The sequence below is a fragment of the Uranotaenia lowii genome, chromosome 1, assembly GCF_029784155.1.
Source record: "Uranotaenia lowii strain MFRU-FL chromosome 1, ASM2978415v1, whole genome shotgun sequence".
Taxonomy (NCBI): Eukaryota; Metazoa; Arthropoda; class Insecta; order Diptera; family Culicidae; genus Uranotaenia; species Uranotaenia lowii.
Genome location: NC_073691.1, coordinates 95894919 through 95921768, shown reverse-complemented (window position 1 = coordinate 95921768; position 26850 = coordinate 95894919). Strand labels below are relative to the sequence as shown.

The window sequence follows — 26850 nt, the reverse complement described above, 5'->3', positions numbered from 1 at the left end:
TTGAAGTTTTGAAACATTTATATAGTTTTTTAATTAACTCAAAAACAACACACACGACTTATCGATTATGTGTAAAACTGGGAATTACAATTCAAATAAATATGTGCTATCTAACCTAAGCGTGTCCTGTTTTGACATCTTGATCAAGAACTGTCACCTAATTTTATTACGGTTTTAAAATCAAGCACTGCGTGCCTGTATGAAACATGCAAGAAAAAGCTTGGAACAAACTTCTTAGTTTATGTTTTATTGGAGTTTTAATAGAGCATTCAAAATTCTTTATAATTAAACTAAAGGGTGATACGGTCAAAATTTGGTAAAGGGAAAACGCGTGTAAATCGGTGAAATCGTTTATTTAAAAAATCAAATTAAATTTCTTTTTTAAGTTTAATTAGTATAAAATTCAGGAAAAATATTCAGTTAGGCTTCCGCTTTTCCAAATCCGAATTACCGGGCCTTAAGCTTAACCCCTGCCATCAGATTTTGTACAGCCACCTTGTCCACCTTCTTCGCCGCAGAAAGCCAGTTTGCCTTGAACTGCTGCTAGTCCTTAGCAGTTTTTTTGGTCTTCTTTTTATTCCACTTGACAATAGCGCAGTATTTCTCAATTGGGCGGAGCTCTGGCGTGTTGGGAGGGATCTTGTCTTTGGGAACCACCTGCACGTTGTTGGCGGCGTACCACTACATGGCCTTTTTACCGTAATGGTAAGATGCCAAATCCGGCCAAAACAGTACGTAACAACCGTGTTTCTTCAGGAAAGGCAGCAGACGTTTATTCAAACACTCTTTCGCGTAAATTTCTTGGTTGACAGTCTCGGAAGCTATGAAAATGCTGCTTTTCAAGCCACAGGTACAGATGGCTTGCCAAACCAGATATTTCTTCGCGAACTTTGACAGTTTCATGTGCTTGAAAATATCTGCTACCTTTCCCCTTCCTTTTGGCGTTGAGAAAATTGCAATTGCCGTACTGTATTCACGGAAATTACCGAAGCGCCTTGCAAATTCTTGTTGAAGGGCTTCGATTTTTGCAGAATATATTTTCGTTTCACACGCGTTATTTTCAGCAAGAAAAGGAAAGAGCACCAAATTACCAGCAATAATTTGACAACACCAGAGCTTCAGTTTGGTTTCAAAAGCTTTGATGTGGGAAAAAAGTATTCCCACGTGCTGATCCATACCTTGCAATTTAGTGTTCAAGTCGTTGAGATGTTTGGTAATATCCACCAAAAAAGTCAAATCACAAATCCAAGAACAAGGCACTTTCCTTCCGAAGCGAATAAAACCGCTCCAGCATAGCCCCACGACTCAACCAACGAACCTCGCAATAATACAGCAAATCACCGTATTCAGCTTCCATTTCGGTCAACATCTGTTGGAACTGGCGATGATGGCTAACGACGAAAGCCATAACATCCGGAATATTGAACGTCTTAGCACAAAGGTTCTCTTGGTGTATAATGCAGTGTGCTGAGATTATATCTCCATATCCTTGCAGTTGTTTTTTTTCTTTCGAAGGAGTGCTACAACTCCAGTGTTTTTCCCAGCCATCGATGGAGCTCTGTCAGATGTAACACCACTCATATTAGCTAAAGTGAGCCCAAGATCCTTCATGCAGGTCACGACAGCTTCCATCAAGTTTTTTCCGGTAGTGGTGCCTTTCATTGGAACTAGAACTGCCATTTCCTCAGTGATCTGAAAATTGCAGTCGATTCCTCTGATGAAAATAGCGAGATGAGCTGTATTTTTAACATCCGTGCTCTCATCCATAGCCAGAGAGTAAAATTTGAAGATGGAAACCCGTTCACGCAGTGTTGTTTTCAGGTTATCCCCAAGAACTTTTACTCTCCGAGTAACCGTGTTCCTGGACAGATTTATGTTATTGAAGGCAGCTTTTTCCTTCGGACACACGATGCTCACTACAGCAGACATGCATTCCTTGATAAGCTCACCATCTTGGAATGGTTTCATTTTCTTGGCCAATATTTCACTCACGGCGAAACTGGCACGCACTGCGTTTTCGGATTCCGTGTTTCCTCGGGTGAAGAGTGTTTGTTGTTTTGTCAATACACTGTAGAAAGTAATATTTTAGTCAATGTTGAAAATCAATTGAATATATATTAATTACATTTTGAGCTCATCCATCTTCTGCTTTCTCTTTGATCCTGTAAAAACGTCATATTTAGCCGAATGCTTCGTTTCATAATGTCGCATAAGATTGTATTCTTTCAGCACAGAAACACTTTCAGAACAAATCAAACAAATCGGCTTTTCTTTAAGAAGTGTGAAAAAAATACTTCTCCTGCCATTCGACATTAAAAACACGGTGTTCAGCGTCAATTTCCCATTTTTTGGACGCCCTAGCCATGCTACTTCCGGATTTGAGGTTCTTTTAAAATTCAAACTGATATTTTCACCACACAGTCAGTACTAGGGGCTGTCCATTAATGATGTCACGCAAAATTTGGAAAAAATTTACCCCCCCTCCCCCCTCCGTCACATATTGTCACAAATTCCGTAACCCCTCTTTTGTATTACGTCACGTTTTCCTAACCCCCTCCCCCCCCCCCTGGAGTAAATTTTCAACTCATAGAAATTTGATTAAAAATGTTGCTTTTTTAAATTCATCAGATTTAATCAAAGAATTGAAAAAAAGGTTAACAAATTTTAACAGCCTTCAATCATTGCTTAAAACACATTTCAATCATGAGTCCAAGGATTATGTTGATGACTTTCCATAGCAATGACCAAATCTCTATCCAACCATCCAAATCTAGTTCCTGTTCTACAATCTATTCGCAATCCAAATCTTCTCCACAGGTTAGAATAGCCAACCAATCCTGTTCACGTTTTTTTTTTGTAATGATAAGTGATGTCACGCTCAAGCTGACCCCCCCTTCCCCCCATGTCACAAATTGTCACAAAAATCAAAACCCCCCCTCCCCCCTTAACGCGTGACATCATTTATGGACGGCCCCCTACACAACACCCTTAAAGAGATTTTTCAAATTTTACCATCGAGTCTAAAACTTTCACTCAAACAAAATTTTTTCTAAAAAAATGCGTTATTTATAATTTTTTTCTTTCATAAAGCCACTAATATCAACAAAACTGTTGATGATGCGCAAAAATGATGTTCAGGTGATCGATAGAAAATTTATTCACTTTTAATATGCAAAACAGAGATTTCAAATAACTGTTTTGCAGTCCGAGATATTTCAATCTAAGTACATGTACTTTTTTTATTTTTCCAAAATTTCATATTTGGAGCATTCAAAAACTGTTCTACTGAGATTTTTTTGTATTTCTTTTTCGGATTCAGCGCCCGATTTTACATTAAAAATATAGGTCGGGCAATATAGTTCATGCTTTTTTTTTTTTTTTAATTTTGCAAACAAGTGTTATTAAACAGTAGGGGAGAATGAGGATACTTGATCCCTGGGGATACTTGATTCCTTAGCTATATCTCGAATTTGGAATGTCTTACAAAGATCAAATGTTCTAGAAAAATGTGCCAAAATGAGCAAAATAACAATGTTTGTAGTTTAAAAAATTTTAACAAAATAATTGTTTGAGTAATTGAACTTTGTTTGAAAAATTTCACTAAATGTAACTTGAAGATCTTTTTTCATCACTTTAAAATGTTCCTTACATGGGAAAATTATGAAAAAAAATATTTGTTCCAATGTATCAATCGTTCGATCGTAAAATTAACTTCATCATGCCATATTTTCAAAGCAATGGAAAACTCTCAACTTTTTTCAGAAAAAGTTTTCTAAAATGTTGATTATGGGTACAATCGATATCCTAGAGTTGGGTACAAATGATCCCCCTTCCAAACGGCATATTCTTCTTCTGAATGGATCGTTATGATTGCTGATAACGAAATTACTAATATTTATCCAAAAAGTAATATTTATCAAACAATTGTCTGAAGAAAAGAGCAAAAATAATTAATTTTCTCTTAGTTATAAAAAATAGCGCCTTTAAGTATGTAATGTTATTAGAGTTGAGACAAAGTTTTAGAATTTTCTTCTTATGTCTGCTATAAATTGTGAAATGAGAACAAACATGACCAAAATAGTCAATTAACATTCTATCTTGGGGTTTTGTTTGATTTTTATACAAGGATTAGGGCTTCCTGAATAAAAGATCAAGTTTCCTTCAATAGGGGATCAAGTCTCCCCTAACTTCGGAAAAATCGCATTTTTTTTACTCCCACGAAAATGCTTCTAGTTCATCAACGGGTTCAAGTATCGTTCTAATTTTTGGAGCATAAAAACTTGAAGTTACAAGCTATCAGCAAATGTCAAAGACGGCGAGTTGCTAAATTTTCCCAAACAGATATGGTGAAAATAAGAAAAGAGGATCAAGTATCCCCACTCTCCCCTGCATGTTGTAAAAGCTTGATTAGCGTTTTCAAAACTAAAATGCCATAATAAAACCATAATCAAACTGTCTAATGCTAGTTGGCTTAATCTGTGGTACTTGGGTAGTTTTATTGTTTTTGCCAATTTTTAAGCTTATTTTTGCCAATATTGGAAGAAGCTTAGTTCATAATATAAAATCTGAATCTAATGTAAAGTTTTACAGGTTTTGCTTGCCAGCGCTTTCAATCATTTCATGAAATTTTTATACCAAGGTTCTATGAATGAACAAATCCATTGGCTTTTTGCGATTCATAATTCAAACCTTCGATTTACCAGCTTTCGAATGAGCAATCAACGATTTTTTCGTATAACTTCAAATATCTTTTCTCGAGAATAACTGAGGTTTGTGCCTTTTTCACATGAAAAGTACAGCAAGAATCAGAAAATATTTATCTTTTGAAGTCATTTTTTTTATTCTGGTGATTTAAAAAAAATTGAAAAAAGGTTTGCTTCCTGATTTACAGTTAGGTTTAAAAAATGTGTATGAAAATTTATAGAAAAAAAATTGTAGATGAAATAACCTTATCCAATATTTTGTATTTTTAATGTCAAGGCGTAACATCCATGAACCACCTTAACTGACATGTTCGTTTCACATTTTCACACAGACTTTACGACACGGAGGAATACAAATGAGGTAAGCTCATTACAATTGCACGCATTTCACCTGAGAGTGGGTTTCGGGTATTTGTAGTAATGTGTAATGTGTGGGTGGATGCCGGTCTGCTAACTGAGAATGACATAATTCACCCGAGGACCCATTCTACGGTTAGCAATTTCAGGATGCACTGCCCTTTTGACAGTACGTTATCATTTTCACTTCAATACATTTAATCAATATGCTCATCAACATTTAAGCGCGTTTAAATATGTAACTCGAAAACTAGATTGTGCACTTTTTAAGTTTATATCCAGTCATTAACACGTTCTACGTTCTACGACTTTCAACAGCAGCTCAAACCATCATAAACGACTTAATAAAAAAAAACAAATGAGGCCCTTGGAGCCAAAGGGGTATAAGTGCATAAAAGTTTATTTCGAGAAAACACGCTTTAAAGTTTTTGTGTTTGGCCATTTTCCATATATTTTTCGAAAATTTGTATTTTGCTCTCGAACGTAAAAGTATGTAAATAAAATTCGAAAAATCTGAAAAAATCACCAAATATAGTTTGAAACATGAAGAATCGTTTGGCACCATTAACTCAAAATTGACCATTTTGTCACTTATACCCCTTTGGCTCTGACGGCCTCAAATGATTGCCGGTTATTCCACTCTGCTATCTAGAAGGTTTAAATCGATCGAAACAAATTCGTCACGTGAACAACACCTGAGTGAACGCAGTGTTGACTTTGAGTTGAGTTTTCATGTATTGCAGCACTGTAGGCGTTAGCGAGTTCTGTAGAGTAAATTGAAATGCCTTAAGGTTTTCACATTCAAAACTAAACATAACTTAAAAAAAAACAAAATACTTCAACATATTACATGTACATATGTTGGTTCCGTACGTTGAATTCATTCAAATGCATGTTAAATATTTCATGTTGTTATTTCAATTTTCTCACTTTATGTCGTCTGCGAGGAGGCACATTTTAAAAACATGAACTGAACATGATACATACGAATATGAGAAATGATATCGACATAAGGTAATTGATTTTTCCATGAAAAATTAATCGAGACTAGAGAAGGTTGATTGAGTTCTCTAGCACGACGAACGTCGTTGATAGTTTTATGTGTATTCAAACGTTTACCTGTGATATCAACCAAATTACCACTTTGAGTACAAGTAAAAACAGCCAGTCAGTCAGTGAAGAAAAATGGCGTCAAATTCGGAGAGGCCGCTGAATGTAAGACATGTCCATTGGAGCCCTGGGTTTACTATAGAAAAAAAACGCAGAATAGCAGGACATTTCATTTGCTATGACTTTAAACTTTACGCGTGTTGTGTTAAGGTGGCGATGCAGGTATGGAATTTGTGAAATAGAACATATACATTTTGTTAATCGGCCCAAAAATCTGACATGTGCAAAATTTCAGGTGTCTTTAAACGCTTTAAATTTCTTTTGTTAACTATAAAAAACCGTAAAAGAAGGGAGATAAGCATAGCAAAGTTGACCAGATAAGATATTTTTTTCCTTAACACGGGTACAAATTTAAAAAATTTCATGAAGTAACCAGTTGCGGATTTAAAGACATTTAGAGCCATTATTGCCATTTTTGTAATTTGTGATTGAAGAGTGTCGAACATAAATCACTTATTTTTCCTTTAATATCGTAATTTCTGTTATTTTTGTCATTTTTGTAATTTTTGTAATTTTTGTAATTTTTGTAACTTTTGACATTTTTATATTTTTTGTAATTTTTGAAATTTTTGTAATTTTGTTGATTTTGGTAATTTTTGTAATTTTTGTAATTTTTATAACCTTTGAATTTTTTGTCATTTTTGTAATTTTTGTAATTTTTGTAATTTTTGTAATTTTTGTAATTTTTGTAATTTTTGTAATTTTTGTAATTTCTGTAATTTTTGTAATTTTTGTAATTTTTGTAATTTTTGTAATTAATGTAATTTTTTGTAATTTTTGTAATTTTTGTAATTTTTGTAATTTTTGTAATTTTTGTAATTTTTGTAATTTTTGTAATTTTTGTAATTTTTGTAATTTTTGTAATTTTTGTAATTTTTGTAATTTTTGTAATTTTTGTAATTTTTGTAATTTTTGTAATTTTTGTAATTTTTGTAATTTTTGTAATTTTTGTAATTTTTGTAATTTTTGTAATTTTTGTAATTTTTGTAATTTTTGTAATTTTTGTAATTTTTGTAATTTTTGTAATTTTTGTAATTTTTGTAATTTTTGTAATTTTTGTAATTTTTGTAATTTTTGTAATTTTTGTAATTTTTGTAATTTTTGTAATTTTTGTAATTTTTGTAATTTTTGTAATTTTTGTAATTTTTGTAATTTTTCTAATTTTTCTAATTTTTGTAATTTTTGTAATTTTTGTAATTTTTGTAATTTTTGTAATTTTTGTAATTTTTGTAATTTTTGTAATTTTTGTAATTTTTGTAATTTTTGTAATTTTTGTAATTTTTGTAATTTTTGTAATTTTTGTAATTTTTGTAATTTTTGTAATTTTTGTAATTTTTGTAATTTTTGTAATTTTTGTAATTTTTGTAATTTTTGTAATTTTTGTAATTTTTGTAATTTTGTAATTTTTGTAATTTTTGTAATTTTTGTAATTTTTGTAATTTTTGTAATTTTTGTAATTTTTGTAATTTTTGTAATTTTTATAATTTTTGTAATTTTTGTAATTTTTGTAGTTTTTGTAATTTTTGTAATTTTTGTAATTTTTGTAATTTTTGTAATTTTTGTAATTTTTGTAATTTTTGTAATTTTTGTAATTTTTGTAATTTTTGTAGTTTTTGTAATTTTTGTAATTTTTGTAATTTTTGTAATTTTTGTAATTTTTGTAATTTTTGTAATTTTTGTAATTTTTGTAATTTTTGTAATTTTTGTAATTTTTGTAATTTTTGTAATTTTTGTAATTTTTGTAATTTTTGTAATTTTTGTAATTTTTGTAATTTTTGTAATTTTTGTAATTTTTATAATTTTTGTAATTTTTGTAATTTTTGTAATTTTTGTAATTTTTGTAATTTTTGTAATTTTTGTAATTTTTGTAATTTTTGTAATTTTTGTAATTTTTGTAATTTTTTGTAATTTTTGTAATTTTTGTAATTTTTGTAATTTTTGTAATTTTTGTAATTTTTGTAATTTTTGTAATTTTTGCAATTTTTGTAATTTTTGTAATTTTTGTAATTTTTGTAATTTTTGTAATTTTTGTAATTTTTGTAATTTTTGTAATTTTTGTAATTTTTGTAATTTTTGTAATTTTTGTAATTTTTGTAATTTTTGTAATTTTTGTAATTTTTGTAATTTTTGTAATTTTTGTAATTTTTGTAATTTTTGTAATTTTTGTAATTTTTGTAATTTTTGTAATTTTTGTAATTTTTGTAGTTTTTGTAATTTTTGTAATTTTTGTAATTTTTGTAATTTTTGTAATTTTTGTAATTTTTGTAATTTTTGTAATTTTTGTAATTTTTGAGGTTTTTGTAATTTTTGTAATTTTTGTAATCTTTGTAATTTTTGTAATTTTTGTAATTTTTGTAATTTTTGTAATTTTTGTAATTTTTGTAATTTTTGTAATTTTTGTAATTTTTGTAATTTTTGTAATTTTTGTAATTTTTGTAATTTTTGTAATTTTTGTAATTTTTGTAATTTTTGTAATTTTTGTAATTTTTGTAATTTTTGTAATTTTTGTAATTTTTGTAATTTTTGTAATTTTTGTAATTTTTGTAATTTTTGTAATTTTTGTAATTTTTGTAATTTTTGTAATTTTTGTAATTTTTGTAATTTTTGTACTTTTTGTAATTTTTGTAATTTTTGTAATTTTTGTAATTTTTGTAATTTTTATAATTTTTGTAATTTTTGTAATTTTTGTAATTTTTGTAATTTTTGTAATTTTTGTAATTTTTGTAATTTTTGTTATTTTTGTAATTTTTGTAATTTTTGTAATTTTTGTAATTTTTGATATTTTTGTAATTTTTGTAATTTTTGTAATTTTTGTAATTTTTGTAATTTTTGTAATTTTTGTAATTTTTGTAATTTTTGTAATTTTTGTAATTTTTGTAATTTTTGTAATTTTTGTAATTTTTGTAATTTTTGTAATTTTTGTAATTTTTGTAATTTTTGTAATTTTTGTAATTTTTGTAATTTTTGTAATTTTTGTAATTTTTGTAATTTTTGTAATTTTTGTAATTTTTGTAATTTTTGTAATTTTTGTAATTTTTGTAATTTTTGTAATTTTTGTAATTTTTGTAATTTTTGTAATTTTTGTAATTTTTGTAATTTTTGTAATTTTTGTAATTTTTGTAATTTTTGTAATTTTTGTAATTTTTGTAATTTTTGTAATTTTTGTAATTTTTGTAATTTTTGTAATTTTTGTAATTTTTGTAATTTTTGTAATTTTTGTAATTTTTGTAATTTTTGTAGTTTTTGTAATTTTTGTAATTTTTGTAATTTTTGTAATATTTGTAATTTTTGTAATTTTTATAATTTTTGTAATTTTTGTAATTTTTGTAATTTTTGTAATTTTTGTAATTTTTGTAATTTTTGTAATTTTTGTAATTTTCGCGATTTTTGTAATTTTTGTAATTTTTTTAATTTTTGTAATTTTTGTTATTTTTGTAATTTTTGTAATTTTTGTAATTTTTGTAATTTTTGTAATTTTTGTAATTTTTGTAATTTTTGTAATTTTTGTAATTTTTGTAATTTTTGTAATTTTTGTAATTTTTGTAATTTTTGTAATTTTTGTAATTTTTGTAATTTTTGTAATTTTTGTAATTTTTGTAATTTTTGTAATTTTTGTAATTTTTGTAATTTTTGTAATTTTTGTAATTTTTGTAATTTTTGTAATTTTTGTAATTTTTGTAATTTTTGTAATTTTTGTAATTTTTGTAATTTTTGTAATTTTTGTAATTTTTGTAATTTTTGTAATTTTTGTAATTTTTGTAATTTTTGTAATTTTTGTAATTTTTGTAATTTTTGTAATTTTTGTAATTTTTGTAATTTTTGTAATTTTTGTAATTTTTGTAATTTTCACAAAAATTAAAAATTTCAAAAAATACAAAAATTACAAAAATTTCAAAAATTACAAAAATTACATTAATTTCAAAAATTACAAAAATTACAAAAATTACAAAAATTACAAAAATTACAAAAATTACAAAAATTACAAAAATTACAAAAATTACAAAAATTACAAAAATTACAAAAATTACAAAAATTACAAAAATTACAAAAATTACAAAAATTTCAAAAATTAATATAACTACAAAAATTACAAATATTACAAAATGTTTTGTCATTTGAGTTATTTTTGATTTTTTTGTCATTTTTGTCATTTTTGTCATTTTTGTCATTTTTGTCATTTTTGTCATTTTTGTCATTTCTGTTATTTTTGTCATTTTTGTCATTTTTGTCATTTTTGTCATTTTTGTCATTTTTGTCATTTTTGTCATTTTTGTCATTTTTGTAATTTTTGTAATTTTTGTAATTTTTGTAATTTTTGTAATTTTTGTAATTTTTGTAATTTTTGTAATTTTTGTAATTTTTGTAATTTTTGTAATTTTTGTAATTTTTGTAATTTTTGTAATTTTTGTAATTTTTGTAATTTTTGTAATTTTTGTAATTTTTGTAGTTTTTGTAATTTTTGTTATTTTTGTAATTTTTGTAATATTTGTAATTTTTGTAATTTTTATAATTTTTGTAATTTTTGTAATTTTTGTAATTTTTGTAATTTTTGTAATTTTTGTAATTTTCGCGATTTTTGTAATTTTTGTAATTTTTTTAATTTTTGTAATTTTTGTAATTTTTGTAATTTTTGTAATTTTTGTAATTTTTGTAATTTTCGCGATTTTTGTAATTTTTGTAATTTTTTTAATTTTTGTAATTTTTGTAATTTTTGTAATTTTTGTAATTTTTGTAATTTTTGTAATTTTTGTAATTTTTGTAATTTTTGTAATTTTTGTAATTTTTGTAATTTTTGTAATTTTTGTAATTTTTGTAATTTTTGTAATTTTTGTAATTTTTGTAATTTTTGTAATTTTTGTAATTTTTGTAATTTTTGTAATTTTTGTAATTTTTATAATTTTTGTAATTTTTGTAATTTTTGTAATTTTTGTAATTTTTGTAATTTTTGTAATTTTTGTAATTTTTGTAATTTTTGTAATTTTTGTAATTTTTGTAATTTTTGTAATTTTTGTAATTTTTGTAATTTTTGTAATTTTTGTAATTTTTGTAATTTTTGTAATTTTTGTAATTTTTGTAATTTTTGTAATTTTTGTAATTTTTGTAATTTTTGTAATTTTTGTAATTTTTGTAATTTTTGTAATTTTTGTAATTTTTGTAATTTTTGTAATTTTTGTAATTTTTGTAATTTATGTAATTTTTGTAATTTTTGTAATTTTTGTAATTTTTGTAATTTTTGTAATTTTTGTAATTTTTGTAATTTTTGTAATTTTTGTAATTTTTGTAATTTTTGTAATTTATGTAATTTTTGTAATTTTTGTAATTTTTCTAATTTTTCTAATTTTTGTAATTTTTGTAATTTTTGTAATTTTTGTAATTTTTGTAATTTTTGTAATTTTTGTAATTTTTGTAATTTTTGTAATTTTTGTAATTTTTGTAATTTTTGTAATTTTTGTAATTTTTGTAATTTTTGTAATTTTTGTAATTTTTGTAATTTTTGTAATTTTTGTAATTTTTGTAATTTTTGTAATTTTTGTAATTTTTGTAATTTTTGTAATTTTTGTAATTTTTTGTAATTTTTGTAATTTTTGTAATTTTTGTAATTTTTGTAATTTTTGTAATTTTTGTTAATTTTGTCATTTTTTAATTTTTGTAATTTTTGTAATTTTTGTAATTTTTGTAATTTTTGTAATTTTTGTAATTTTTGTAATTTTTGAAATTTTTGTAATTTTTGTAATTTTTCTAATTTTTGTAATTTTTGTAATTTTTGTAATTTTTGTAATTTTTGTAATTTTTGTAATTTTTGTAATTTTTGTAATTTTTGTAATTTTTGTAATTTTTGTAATTTTTGTAATTTTTGTAATTTTTGTAATTTTTGTAATTTTTGTAATTTTTGTAGTTTTTGTAATTTTTGTAATTTTTGTAATTTTTGTAATATTTGTAATTTTTGTAATTTTTATAATTTTTGTTATTTTTGTAATTTTTGTAATTTTTGTAATTTTTGTAATTTTCGCGATTTTTGTAATTTTTGTAATTTTTTTAATTTTTGTAATTTTTGTAATTTTTGTAATTTTTGTAATTTTTGTAATTTTTGTAATTTTTGTAATTTTTGTAATTTTTGTAATTTTTGTAATTTTTGTAATTTTTGTAATTTTTGTAATTTTTGTAATTTTTGTAATTTTTGTAATTTTTGTAATTTTTGTAATTTTTGTAATTTTCACAAAAATTAAAAATTTCAAAAAATACAAAAATTACAAAAATTACAAAAATTACAAAAATTACAAAAATTACAAAAATTACAAAAATTACAAAAATTACAAAAATTACAAAAATTACAAAAATTACAAAAATTACAAAAATTACAAAAATTACAAAAATTACAAAAATTACAAAAATTACAAAAATTACAAAAATTACAAAAATTACAAAAATTACAAAAATTACAAAAATTACAAAAATTACAAAAATTACAAAAATTACAAAAATTACAAAAATTACAAAAATTACAAAAATTACAAAAATTACAAAAATTACAAAAATTACAAAAATTACAAAAATTACAAAAATTACAAAAATTACAAAAATTACAAAAATTACAAAAATTACAAAAATTACAAAAATTACAAAAATTACAAAAATTTCAAAAATTAATATAACTACAAAAATTACAAATATTACAAAATGTTTTGTCATTTAAGTTATTTTTGATTTTTTTGTCATTTTTGTCATTTTTGTCATTTTTGTCATTTTTGTCATTTTTGTCATTTTTGTCATTTTTGTCATTTTTGTCATTTTTGTCATTTTTGTCATTTTTGTCATTTTTGTCATTTTTGTCATTTTTGTCATTTTTGTCATTTTTGTCATTTTTGTCATTTTTGTCATTTTTGTCATTTTTGTCATTTTTGTCATTTTTGTCATTTTTGTCATTTTTGTCATTTTTGTCATTTTTGTCATTTTTGTCATTTTTGTCATTTTTGTCATTTTTGTCATTTTTGTCATTTTATGCATTTTTTTTTTAATTTTTGTTGAAACTTATAATCCATCGACCCGAAAAAAAAGAATATTTTGTTCAGTGGCTCTCTGGAGCCACTTCTGGAGAAATTCATTCAGATTTATTCTTCCGATTCAGTAAATGATAGGTGAAGTAGTGTACATAAATCTTATTAGTATGGTCAATCGAATAGTTGGCATAACCAAACAGAAATGAAGGATTGTTTTATCCAAATCCAAATCGTATCCAGTCTGGTTATTACATCCACATTAAAGATTTATTATAAAATAAAAACTTTTTCCAGATGTAACGTATAGAACGGGGAGAATGATTTCAATTAGCTTTTAATCCTACTGTACTAAACTTATTTCTCAGAGAATTGGACACATTCAACAAACGTTATGTAAAATTCAGTAATTTTTTTCATTTACTACTTACCCTCGTCACGATTGCTGCCCACCAGAATGTCTATGCCCTCCAGGTTGGCCTCCCGCAGCATTGTCATCGGGTCAGCTGTCATGAAAACTCCATCGATTGTCGGAGCAGATGGGAAGCCCAGAATGCCGGAGTATGAATTCCACTGCTGCACGGAAATCGTTTTTGCGTCCACATTTCGCATGCATTGCAGCACGGTGTGCGGTGCGTCCTAAGCAAGTGATAGATTGAACCGAAATGAGAATCATCATTATTGATAACGTTTTTTTTTCTTTTTCTGCTTTTGGCTGTCAAAATTTTGTGAATCAAACTTCCCTTAAAGACTAGAGCTTTAGAGCTTTAGAGCTTGAGTTACCTTCAATAGGGTGACGTTGCAATTGCAGTCATCAATCAGAGCCTCGGCAACCGAGAGCGCTTTCTCGGCTGTTATGTGACTCCAGGGTGCATTCAACGTTCCGGATTGTAGAATTCCTCGACTCGATAAACCTCGGGTCACGGGTGACAACAGATGTAGACTCACTGAACTGCCTCCAGCCGATTCTCCAAACAGCGTAATCAAATCAGGATCACCACCAAACGCTTTGGCATTTTCTTTCAACCATCGAATGGCCAGAGCCTGATCCCACAGGCCAACGTTTCCTGCAATTCCGAAGGATCGCGAAAATTTCATCGTTATTGAATCTGCATTACCCTAGCATTGCTAAACGTGTTTGACAAAACTCACCAGGTGCCTCTTCTTCGTGCTTGTTGAGGTAGGGCGATAGATAGAAAAATCCGAATGCCCCTACGCGGTACTGCATCGATGCTACTATCACATTTCCGACGGCTGCCAGTATTTCGGCATTGTATACGTCTAGCGTCGAGGTGCCACTCATGAAACCTCCGCCATAGATCCACACCAACATGGCCAAACCCCCTTTGTTGGCCTGGTGTTGTCGCTGGAAGTCATCTTCGTCTTGGAAGTACTGCACCGGAAAGTTAAATATCTTAGTTAAACCTGCTTCAAACACCTAATTTTTTAAAGTAAAAAGGTTGTAAGATACTCACATCATTGCTGCCGCCAAAATTCAAGCCCCGCCCATGGCGTAATCGAGTTTTTGTTGGCACCCAGATGTTCAGGTAGAGACAGTCTTCCGACACATTCGTATTGGGATTCCACATTTCTTCGCCTGCGAAGCCGGGAAAATACTCATATCTGTGAAGGAACGAACAGTCCAGAAAAGGAAAATGCATGAAAAGTCTTGTACAATTTCTCAGGTTAATTGTTATCAATAATGTTAAAGTTTAAAGGTAAATGTGGTTAACAATTCACAGCAGTTATTTTTAGACACTCTTTAAAAAAAATAAAATATTTTGTTTCCTGTTGTGTTGACAATCGTCAAAATACTTGTCCTATCATTTTTTTTTAATTAATTGAATACAAACATCTTTTGATACAACTGTTGTTCAAACTCCCCTTAGCAGTATGTAGCTATTTGTTGAATTCAGTAATGAAAGCATTATAATTGCATCATATTTAAAAATCATAAATTTGAGAACAGGATTAACACTCCAGCCAGACCTCAAAACAGTAAAATAGATCTTTTTTATTCTGAACACTATTTTTGTTTGCCTTCTTGGTCAAAAACGTCCACAAACTACCAATAGAATTCATTTTCGAACTAGGTATGGCCAAACGATTGTTTTGGACCATGTTGATCGAAAGAATACTGTTGTTTTCTTAACCTTTTGGTTTGGGTCATTATTTTTCTGAAGAATATGGTTGATCTCCCCAAGTAACAATCTTCGCTTTATTATGGACAGCAAAGCATCGTTAAGACTTTAGTATTTATCTTCATAAAACGCTAAAGCGCATTTTATTGATCACCAGAACTCGAATAAAGCTGAATTCTGGCAATTTAATAGAAACGTCATCATGCCGTTTTTTTTTGCTTCGATAAAATCATTATGCTGTAAAATTTTGGTCACCAAAGCTTCAATAAAAGGTATTTTTAGCATATTCTAAGCCCCTTTTTCAATGCCAGTCAGTATTTTAGGTAAAATGTGTATGAAACAGTATGTTATTGCATATTGCATTTCGATTCTGTATCTATTTCAGGCGTTATTCAATTCGATGCATAATAACTTTATTATGGTCAGATAAATGGCTACTGAGGTTTTATAACAATTTAAGAAGAGCCATATAAAAGCTAAAATTTTGACATTTCTATCGCAAGCCAACCAATTACACGCGTAGGATGAGTTTTACATTTCTGAGTTGTTAATCATTAGTACAGTAAATGGGGACAGAGTACAGACTTTTTGAATTAAAAAAATAAGGTATTGGTTGTGAATACCCGGTGAAATGAAACCATGAGTTGAAGACGAATTTCGTTGTCTGACGCCACCTTGAAATCCAACATGGCGGCTTTTGCTAAACTTTAAAATGCTGTAAACCACTAAAAATGGCGTGAAAACCCCACAATATTTGCATTAGGCGAAAGGGCTAAACTAGAGAAAGTCGAATTAGCTTGAAATCAAAGATGGCGGCTTTCGCTGAACTTAAGAATGCTGTAGATAACTTAAATCGCATAAAATCTCCACAATACGGGTATTGGGAAAAGGGATATACTAAAAGAAGTCGTTCTTGAAATCCAAGATGGCAACTTCCACATAACTTTAAAATGCTGTTAATCTCTTAAAATCGCATGAAACTTCGAAAACATTAGTATTGGGTTAAAGGGCTAAACCAGTAGAAGTTTAATTCCTCTACCTGACGCCATTATGAAATCCATTATCGAAATTCTGTAAATGACTAAATATCGCACGAAAGCCCTACAACATTGGTATTGGTTGAAAGGGCGAAACTAGAAGAAAACGAATTTCACTTTCTAACGCCTTCTTGAAATCCAAAATGAAAACTTCCGCTCAACTTAAAAATGCAATAAATGACTGAAATCACATGAAACTCCTACAAAATTGATAGCGAGTGAAAGGGCTAAACTAAAGGGTGATACGGTCAAAATTTAATCAAGGAAAAACGCGTGTAAATAGCTGAAATCGTTTATTTAAAAAATCAAATTAAATTTCTTTTTCAAGTCAAATTCAGTATTCAGGAAAAATATTCAGTTAGGCTTCAGCTTTTTCCAAATCCGAATTGCCGGGCCTTACGCTTAACCCCTGCCATCAGATTTTGTACAGCCACCTTGTCCACCATCTTCGCCGCAAAAACCCGTTTTGCCTTGAACTGCTGCTCGTCCTTAGCAGTTTTTTGGTCTTCTTTAGGTTCCGCTTGAAAATAGCCCAGTATTTCACAATTGGGCGGAGCTCTGGCGTGTTGGGAGGGTTCTTGTCCTTGGGAACCACCTGCACGTTGTTGACGGCTTTTGGCAAGATGCCAAATCCGGCCAAAACAGTACGGAACACCCGTGTTTCTGCAGGAAAGGCAGCAGACGTCTATTCAAACACTCTTTCACGTAAATTTCTTGGTTGACAGTCCCGGAAGCTATGAAAATGCTGCTTTTCAAGCCACAGGTACAGATGGCTTTCCAAACCAGATATTTCTTCGCGAACTTTGAAAGTTTCATGTGCTTGAAAATATCTGCTACCTTTCCCCTTCCTTTTGTCGTATAAAACTCCTGTCCCGGAAGCTGCTTGTAGTCGGCTTTGACGTAAGTTTCGTCGTCCATTACCACGCAGTCAAACTTCGTCAGCATCGTCGTGTACAGCCTCCGGGATCGCGCTTTGGCCGTCGTATTTTGTTTATCATTACGATTTGTAGTCACTACCTTCTTGGAAAGTCGATAGTCAGGCTCGTTTTTTGGCTCGATGCACGGTTGTAGACGATACACCCAGCTTATTTGCGGCATCTTGGAGAGAGAGGTTAGAGTTTCGCTTGAAACTACCGGCAACTCTCTTTGTCGTCTCAGCGGCTTCCGGTTTTCGATTTCCCCCCGATCCAGATTTCCTTGCAGTCGACAAACGTTCCCCAAACACTTTAATTACATTTGTAACGGATGATTTGGCAACTTATAGCGATTTTGCCAGCTTTGCGTGCGAGTAGCTCGGGTTTTCGCGATGCGCGAGCAAAATTTCGATACGCTGCTCTTCTTCCTTGGACGGCATTTTGACAACTGAAGAGTGAATTCCAAAATCAAAATAGGAGCAACATTCTACACACACACCTTCAAAATGAGGGGTGTTCAGGTTTTTAAATGCAAAATTGGAAGAAATACGTCAAGTTGATATTGACCAAATTTTGACCGATCACCCTTTATATTGTGGGTGTTTCATACACGCAAAACAATTTATAAATTATTTCTACGGGATTTTTTACGTAAACTAACATTTTAATGCATCACATCGATTTTCAGTGAGTTTTGTAGGAATCACAGTGTTTCGAGTACGCCCTGGTAGTAACTAACTTACTTCGACATACATAATTGCCACATGAATTTCACGTAAAGTCTGAGTGAATTACTTTAAATCGGTTTCGAGCGTTTCGAATATTACTTTTCTCTCAAATTATTATGAGAAAAGGTTATTGCAACAGTCAGCTTACTTTTTTAAACTCCTGGGAAAACTATTTGGAGAAGTTGTGTTTCGTTTGCGCTAGTTTCGTGGTTTTCTTGAGTACCTGTTCAGCAGTGGTTTTGAAATGTTCTCGAATATCGCGAGGAAGAAAAATGAATTTTTTCACCGGTCAGAAAGCAGGCAGATTAGAAAAATTCCAGCTGATCAAGAGGAAGGATATCGGTTCACCCATAAGTGGTTCGGAAGCAGTCGGAAATCTACAAATGACTTACCGCTAATTGTTTGCATTCTGGTGAGTTTAATTCCAGAAATCTTTTCGAAATCTTAACAACTATTTTTTTTTGTTTCAAATTTTGATAGTAATGGTTCTGTAAGCAAGATTGCTTCCGTTTAACTGGTGACACGTCGTTTTGTGGGACGAATTAGATGTTAAGCCGGATGCCATTCGTAAAATCATGTGGGATTAGGCTTACCAGAATAAAATTTCGGGAAGTGGGAAATTTTGCTCAAAATACTAAAAAAAAGTAGGACGTTTTTCAATTTGAAGTAGGACGAATAGTAGGACGCTTTATTTTTGATTTTTTTTTTAAAATAGTTTTTACACAAATTTTTAATAAGATAAGATGATATCACAACGAATAAAGATCAAACACTTTTTTCACATTTTAAAGTAATTCGGTTTTTTAAATTCAATATTTTATCGTTAATATTTATTTTAATAAAAAAAATGGAAGTTATTCTTTTTCTGGAGCATACTTCTCTGAAGAGACGATTTTTTCTAGCAACTCTTCATTTTTCAACAAATAGGAATGGAACTCTGAAAATAAAATTTGCCTGTTGTTGTATTGCAGTAAGATAATCGCTCTTACTGCGTCAACAAGGAGTTTTCCGCGTTCCTTGGTCCACTGGCGTTGGGAAACGAAATTGCTACGAAATATTCAGCAATCGTCAGCAGCTTGGAGTGATGATCGGGTAATTAATTTGATTGGAAAAAAAAATCATTTTTCATGATTTAGTTTGTTCCTGAAATCATCTTCTTGCTGCGCAATGAACGAATTCAGGCGATAAAATTGGTGACATTGTTGATTTCAATACCTTTATTCGCTAAAATTTTCACACAGTTCTCAAGCTGTTCGAATTTGAAACTAATTGGTTCCAGCAAAGACAGCCAAACGAAGGACTTAATAACACTCAATGGGCCAAACCATTTGCGAAACTAAACCAAAGAAGACTTGTAGACTTGGCAGAACTCCTCTATCACTTTTTTCCGTTTCCGATGGGTTATCAATTTCTTCCAGAAGGGCCTTAACTTTCATTGGCAGAAACCGATCGTAAAGACGATTTTCCAAAAAAACGCCAATAAGGATTTCGTGAAAAATGAATCGAAATAACGAAAAACGCAAAGAAAAAATTCGATAGACAAGATAATAATCATAACCGTCAAAAAGTAGGACAATTTGGGTCCAAAGTAGGACGGTAGGACAAGGGTCGAAAAAGTAGGACATGTCCTACGAAAATAGGACGTCTGGTAAGCCTATGTGGGAAAGATTCGATAATGGCAATTAATCATGGTCTCAGTCGATCTGGATCAGGTAAATTTCTAAGCATTAAGATAATTCATTTAATATAATTTTTTTTTCAATTTCTTCAGGATTTTACAAACTGCGTTGCAGAGCTTCCGAAATGAAGTGTGTTTTACAATTTAAATTTTTCGAAAGTGTTGGTGCCTAAGAATAGTGAAAATAAATTTTATTTTGTGTAAAATTTGTGTAAATTTTAATTTATTTTCATTGCAGTTTAAATCAATAACAAAAGAAAGGAAAATTAAATGATGTAATCGATTAAAATGTCATTTCGATATTAAACACATTTCTCGTAGCTTTCATCGTCACATCGCGTTGAACTTATTAAAAATTCACGTAAATTGTAGGTGATGTTCCTAATGCTTCAACTCTTGTTAGGGAAGCGTTTACTTAATTTTTTTTTGAACAATTTACGTGAAAATAAATTGGATAACAATTATTTAGCTTTTCACGTAGCTGCTACGTGCAGATTATTTCGCGTGTACTATTTCCAGTCATTTACTGCATTTTCAAGTTGAGTGGAAATCGCAATCTTGGAATTCAAGATGGCGTCGGACAACAGAATTCGACTTCTACTCGTTTAGCCCTTTCACCCAATACTTATATTGTGAATGTTTTCAAGAGATTTTCAGTACTCTACAGCTTCGAAAATAATAGCAAAAGCCGCCATCTTGGATTAATGGGGGCGTCAAGCAACATAGTTTAGTTGGACCCTTTAACTCAATAAATTACTCATACTGTAGAGATATTCTTGCCACTTCCAGTGTGATTTAAAGTTTTCTTGTATGTATTTTTATGTTTTTTTATCAAACTAAAAAGACAACACACATAACTTATCAAAAATAAGTACATGGGAATTCCACTTCAAATATGTGCAATCTATTCTGAGCGAGTCCTGTTTTGACATCTGGATTTAGAACTGTTACTAAGTTTATGGCGATTTTATAATCAAGTGCTGTCTGAGTGCTATCATATTTAAAACAAAAAAAATGAAAGCTTGGAGCAAACTTCTAAGTTTGTTGTAGTTTAAGTGTTTTATTGTAGTTTTAACAGAGCATTCGTAACTTTTTCAAAACAATTTAACATATATTAAGTAAAAGCTTCATTAGCGTTTTCAAAACTACCTGAAAACACATGGTCGAAACAAGAATGTAAGCATGTTTCATGACTATAATAAAATCGTCATAAAATGAGCTGCGTACAAAAATGGCCTAATAAAACCACAATAAAAACTTTCTAATTCTATTTGGCTTAATCTGTGCCACTTAGAATGTGACCTTCTGGAAAGCTTTTTATCAATTTTAGTACGCTTCGGTTGATTAAATTATTCAATATGCAAATAATACTGTTTTTATAAAATAACCATAACTTCTTCAATTTTCTACCGATCAATAACCTCTTGAAATCTTTATTTTTAATTGACATTTACGGTCCTTTGAAAACAAATTTTTAAATTGTTTCAATCGAGTCTAAAACTGTAGATAAAACAAAATTTTCTCTTTTAACCCTCATCCGTCCCTAAAATTTTCACCCGTAACAGTTCCTGGAGTGTCAATTTGACAGTCCTTACTAAAACCAATGTATTTCTCTTATTTCTCAATCGATTTTTACAAAATTTATAGTTTTTGAAACCTCGTAATGTAACTCAAAACAGACATTATTCACACACTTATGCAACACTACAGTTTTCCGTTATTCAAAGTCTAAGAAAAAAAAATTCGAAAAAACATGCTTCGGAAAAAATACTGTAGTTCAGCTATGAAAGTTCTAAAAAATTTCACTTTGTGTCCAAAAAAGCTGAAGTTAGAAGCTATACGTTGCACATATGCAAAGTATCGCAGCGCTTATGTAATTATACCACTAGAATTGGTATGAAATTGACTTTCTGGTAAATATAAATTTGTTGCGGAAATCTTGTGTGAATATACTCAAAATGAAGTGCAAATTTGCATTTCAATGCAAGAAAATCTGCAAATTACAAATTGAAAAAAAATTGCGAAAAAACAGCTACTTTCGAAAATTCTCAAAAGTTCTGTGTTTCGTATTTTGACAATCTAAAAATGCAAAAATGAGCCAAATTACGTCAATTTTCCTTTTTTCAAAAATTATCTGGTGTAACTTAAATAATTTTGACAATTCATTGATTGAAAAGTACGATTTTTACACAACACAAAAAAAATATATCCTTATGTGCAACGTATAGCTTCTAACTTCAGCTTTCTTGGACACTACAGGGTGACAAAAAAGTCCAGTCACACAGAAAAATCTCAATATTTCAAAGAATATGAAGAAAATCTGAATCTGGCTTTCATAGCTTTATTCAGTAACTCATAAAGATACTTCACAAACGATATCTCGTAATTACACCACCTTTCTCTGATCGAACCAGCTTCAGACGTCTCGAAAAGTCGTCGCAAGCGGCGCTCACGTGCTCTATCGGTGTGGGATCGGGCGCCATCTTGCTGGAAGCAAGACTGACGTCTTATTTTGAAACGTTCAGCTAGTCCGCAGGAGCTTGCTGGAGGCTCACACTCCAAACTCGATAATTTTGGCGATTGACTGTTTGCTCCAAAACGACAGTTTCTCGTCCGAAAAAAATATCTCGTCATCTGAGCGCCAACCGAGCAGCGATAACAGCTGCTTTTAACTCTGCCATGGCTCAAAATGTAAACAAACTGCACAGAAACGAAACTCTGCCACTTAGGCAGCAAATTTAGCCCTTTCATTTGACATATAGATGTCACCAGAGAGATGCAACGTGTAGGCTACAAAAAAGTGTGACCGGACTTTTTTGTCACCCTGTAAGTGATTTTTTTAAGCATGTTCGGATTTTTTTTTTCCTAGACTTTGAATATCGAAAAACTGAAGTGTTGAATAAATATGTGAATATTGTCTGAAAAATATATTTGAGTTACATTACGAGGTTTCCAAAACTATATATTTTGTAAACATCGGTTGAGAAACATGAGAGATGCCGCAGTTTTGAGTTAGGAGTGTCAAATTGACACTCAAGGTCTGATTAGGGAATTTTATTTCCTGGGCTTTTAGGGTGCGTCCATAAAAAATATGCAAGATTAAAGATGTCAACAGTTTATCGAAGGTCCCCGAAGAAATTGTTTTATTCGGATGCACCCGAATAAATTTACAAGCTGTTAACTTCCAATAGTGTCATATTGACACCCAAGAGTGGATTAGGGTTAAAATGCATTTTTAATCATTTTTTCTATCATAAGTTCACTATAATCTACAATACCGTTGATCAATCGCCAAAATGAAGTTCAGTCGATAATCAATAGAAAATTGATTCACCTTCAATATGCGAAGAAGAGCTTCAAATTAATTTCAATTAAATTGAATTCAGCTCCCGATTTCACAGCTCACTTAGCTAAAAAATGCTGTAAACTAGTGTTATAAGTGATACTGTGATAAAAAATATGATAAGAAATTGTAATCAGTATTAATGAAAGCTTTGTTCAAAGCATAAATAAGGTGGTAAATTTACTTGCTTCGATATTTACTTCCGTTGTAGCATGTTTTAAATAACCAAAAAAAAACCTTCTAAATTTCAAACTTTGTACCACAAGAGAAAATGTTCTCAAGGGCGTGCCACCACCTCTATTATGTAAGTGACTTCCATTTGCCGCTCGCTATTCAATCTTCATTGTAATCTAATTTGATGATAAATGTTTCGCAGAGATTGAACGCTGCGTTCAATAAAAGACTCTTGATGGTCCATAAAAAATGATCCAGGTACTCACCGTTCTTGAATGCATGATGGCGGTAATCGAGTAGCATCTAACACTCCATGCCAGGGTTCTGCCGGAACGGGTTTTTTGAATCGCAATCCATCAACCGGTGGCTTGGCAAACGGAACTCCATTAAACACGTGCACTTCTCGCCCTTGCACCATTGTAGAGCGCCCTCTGATTGGCCCGCTCGTGGTTTGAACTACCAATCGATCGAATATGCAATATGCCGGACTTATTACTGCCATACATAAGAGAAGCGAGGAAACCATCCTCTGGCAGCAGAAATTTGACATTTTCACTGCTGATGCTGCCTTGTGTTACTTACACCGAGTTATATAAAATATTAAAAAAAAACAATACTTTTCTAATACCCTATAAAGCACCGAGTTCACGAGTCGAATCGAATTTTGACCTTTCGTTATACTCCTCAAATCATTCACATCCTTCACGATTCTCCCATAACACTTTGCTGTACAAATAAAAGCTTTTCACGAATGCCCTTGCACCACAGTAATTCACCTGGTAAATTCGATATCACATGATACATTAGACATAATTTAAATTTTCGATTTTCCTTTCTTCTGACCACTTTAGCCGAGAGCACTGTAAGGTGTACTTATCCGCATCACATGCACGCAAACCAATTTCCTCTTGATTACTTTTTTCTTTGAATGATTCCTGCAATGGAAATAAAAAAAAAACAAGAATTAGATTCCCTCTGAATCGCGGCATTGCTAGTGGGTTGAAAAGAAATCGTTTCTAACTGAAGAAAACAAGTGGACATCCATCCAGAGGGCTCTTCCATATGTAGGTATATGTATGTCTGTATGTACAATAAATGCATAGATTTGCTCTCTCGAGTCGGCACTTAAACATGATCGGTCCAATCTCGGTCAAGCCAAGCTGACAGAGGGGTTTTCATAAATTACTTAACGTTTTCTCAAATTTAGTAAGTTTTTAAGGGTTGGAATTTAATATTTTTTAATTTTCATTTCAGTTTTGAATCATATCTAATGTTTACCTTTCGTTTCCACGCGTCACATGATTTATTCGAATCAAATTTCTAATGAAAGTTGCTCTAAAAATCATATTAATTTCTTCAATTCCATTGGTCCTTATTCGCAAGGGAGATTCTATGGTTCGTCGAAGATGGGGTCAGAAATACAAGCGGTTTTCGAATTGATTTATTTGTATTAAAACTTTATAATCAATTGTGGTCAAAATCGTTGGCTTAGATCCAAATTAACCTTCCTTTACGGTTAAAAAAAAAGACAATTAGCCTGTTAGAGTCATAATGACCTGGATTATTATTTTGGCTATATACCGTCAACTGGGGCAACATGCAACAATTTTCAATTTCATTGGCTTCTAAAAACTTTATGTTCACAGTTAATCATACCTCTTATGCATTAAAAGTTTCAAGGTTGACGGGACATCAAATTGGCGTAGTCAGAAAAAATATTGGTTCCTTCAGTTATTTTTGATTTTCTAAAAACATGCGATTTTCATCCTCCTCAGAAAATGGGGTAACTTGCAACAAACTATGCTTTTGATGAGAAATCTTATGAAAACGTAAGAAAATGTATAGTTTTTGATAAATTTGCGATGAATTCAAGATCATTACGCATGAAAACACCATTTGCTGTGATTTTTTGTTTTGTGAAAACGTATTTTCACATTTTTTCTGAAAATTAGGGTGTGGCATACATTTAGGGGTAAAACAATAGCACTAAAAATTGAAAAAGCCGAAATCATTAAAAAAAATGTTTGGATGAAAGAAATTTCAGTGTTGACAAACGCGTGATGCAAAACAATCATATTCCAGCATTTGGATACGAGATTTACAAGGTGTTTCTTTGATTTGCATTTTGTTGCATTTTACCCCACACTGGTAACTAAAATATAAAAATATTTATTTAAAAAAATTGAGTGATTTTTCGAAAACTATTTTTACATCAATAGTGTTGGTATAGGATGAGGAAACCAGTATAAAGTTTGTTGGTGATATTATCAATCCAATTCTTCATACTGGGTATAGTTTTTTACGGCATCGAAAAATGTTAAAAATTGTACATTTATTGTTCGATTTTTTAAATTTTATATGAAAATAAAAAACTTTAAAAAACTATCTCAGGATACTAGAAATTATGTCATCATCATGTTGTAATCATTAAAAGATATCTTTATCGCATTACATAAAATTAAAAATTGAATCAGTGTGGTGTTATCTAAATGTTGCATCCAACCCCGCGTTGCATGATGCCCCGTTTGACGGTATTAAAAACTACTGAACAAATTTTCACAAATTATACCATTTTGTAATCGTCAATATTTGCACCAGAGCCGTTAGAGGATCCGCCTCATGAGGGGATTGGTTACTAATCTTTGTCTGTTTTCGCTCAAACTGTGCATGAATTACAAAAAAAATATTCTTGGTATTTATTTGATTATTCATTTTCAAAATATTTTACATTAAAAGTTTTTTGTATTAGTTACTTGCAAAAATACGTCCATGAATCTTTAAAATGGTAAGCCATTTGTGTATAATAAAGCAATTAAAGTACCGTAAAACGGGGTAACTTTGATCACTGGGGAAACTTTGACCAACAATAAATTTTTGCACAATATCATAAATAACTCAGTCTATCGTTCGAATTTTTGAAAACTTTTTTCTACATTTGAAAGCCTATATATTGAGTATTAAAAAGGCGAAACTTGGTATGAATTTGAATTTTTTTTTTGTTAGTAAAAATGTAATTTCAAAAACCTAAAATATCTTTGTTTTCTAAGGCTCGCAAACAAACAGCTCTGATGATGATACCAAAAAGCATTTAGAAGCAAACGGGTTGTTGAATGTGAAAGAACAACTTTTTTTCTTTGTATATGTATATTTATAGTGCTATTTTTTAGTGATAAATTCTCCGTAATTAAAAAATAAGGACATTTTCCATGAGTAAGCCCGTTTTGGACAAATGGATAGAAAGCCTATCAAATGATCAACTTTGAAGAAAAAATTAACATGGAAATAGTGGGAAGGCCTACAGTAATGTGTGAAGGTAAAATTTCATTTGTATTTTGTAGCTCAAACTATATAACAATTAATTTAATTTTCGCCCCTAAATGTATGCAACATAATAGTTCTTTTGTTTCGTATCCGTAAGAGTCTGGTTGATTATCGCTTTTCACTTGAGCAAGACGAAAAAAAAATTATAAAACCTTCAATTTTATTCTTATTCTTATTCTATGCTCATGTAAAATTGATAAATATACCAAACTCAACAACAATATGTTCGATCAAATTCAAACATTTCAACCATTTAGAAAAATAAATTTATTTTCCAAAAGAATATTAA

The 26850-nt window shown here is 29.8% G+C and overlaps 1 protein-coding gene across 3 annotated transcripts in view; it reads right to left on the bottom strand.

Annotated features, from left to right (window-relative positions):
• The window catches only part of LOC129738747 (acetylcholinesterase), an 84564-nt gene that overhangs the window by 41843 nt on the left and 15871 nt on the right, over nt 1–26850 (bottom strand). For 2 of the 3 annotated variants that reach the window (XM_055730009.1, XM_055730017.1), the window contains exons 2-6: nt 23507–24175; nt 14701–14848; nt 14378–14618; nt 14009–14292; nt 13657–13864 (exon numbers count right to left, since the gene is read on the bottom strand). In XM_055730009.1, coding sequence (XP_055585984.1) covers nt 13657–13864; nt 14009–14292; nt 14378–14618; nt 14701–14848; nt 23507–23790 — 1165 coding nt within the window. In that variant the 5' untranslated portion in view covers nt 23791–24175. Of the gene's footprint in view, nt 1–13656; nt 13865–14008; nt 14293–14377; nt 14619–14700; nt 14849–23506; nt 24176–24261; nt 24308–26850 lie in introns of those variants that run through there. The other variant, XM_055730023.1, reaches the window with a different exon arrangement.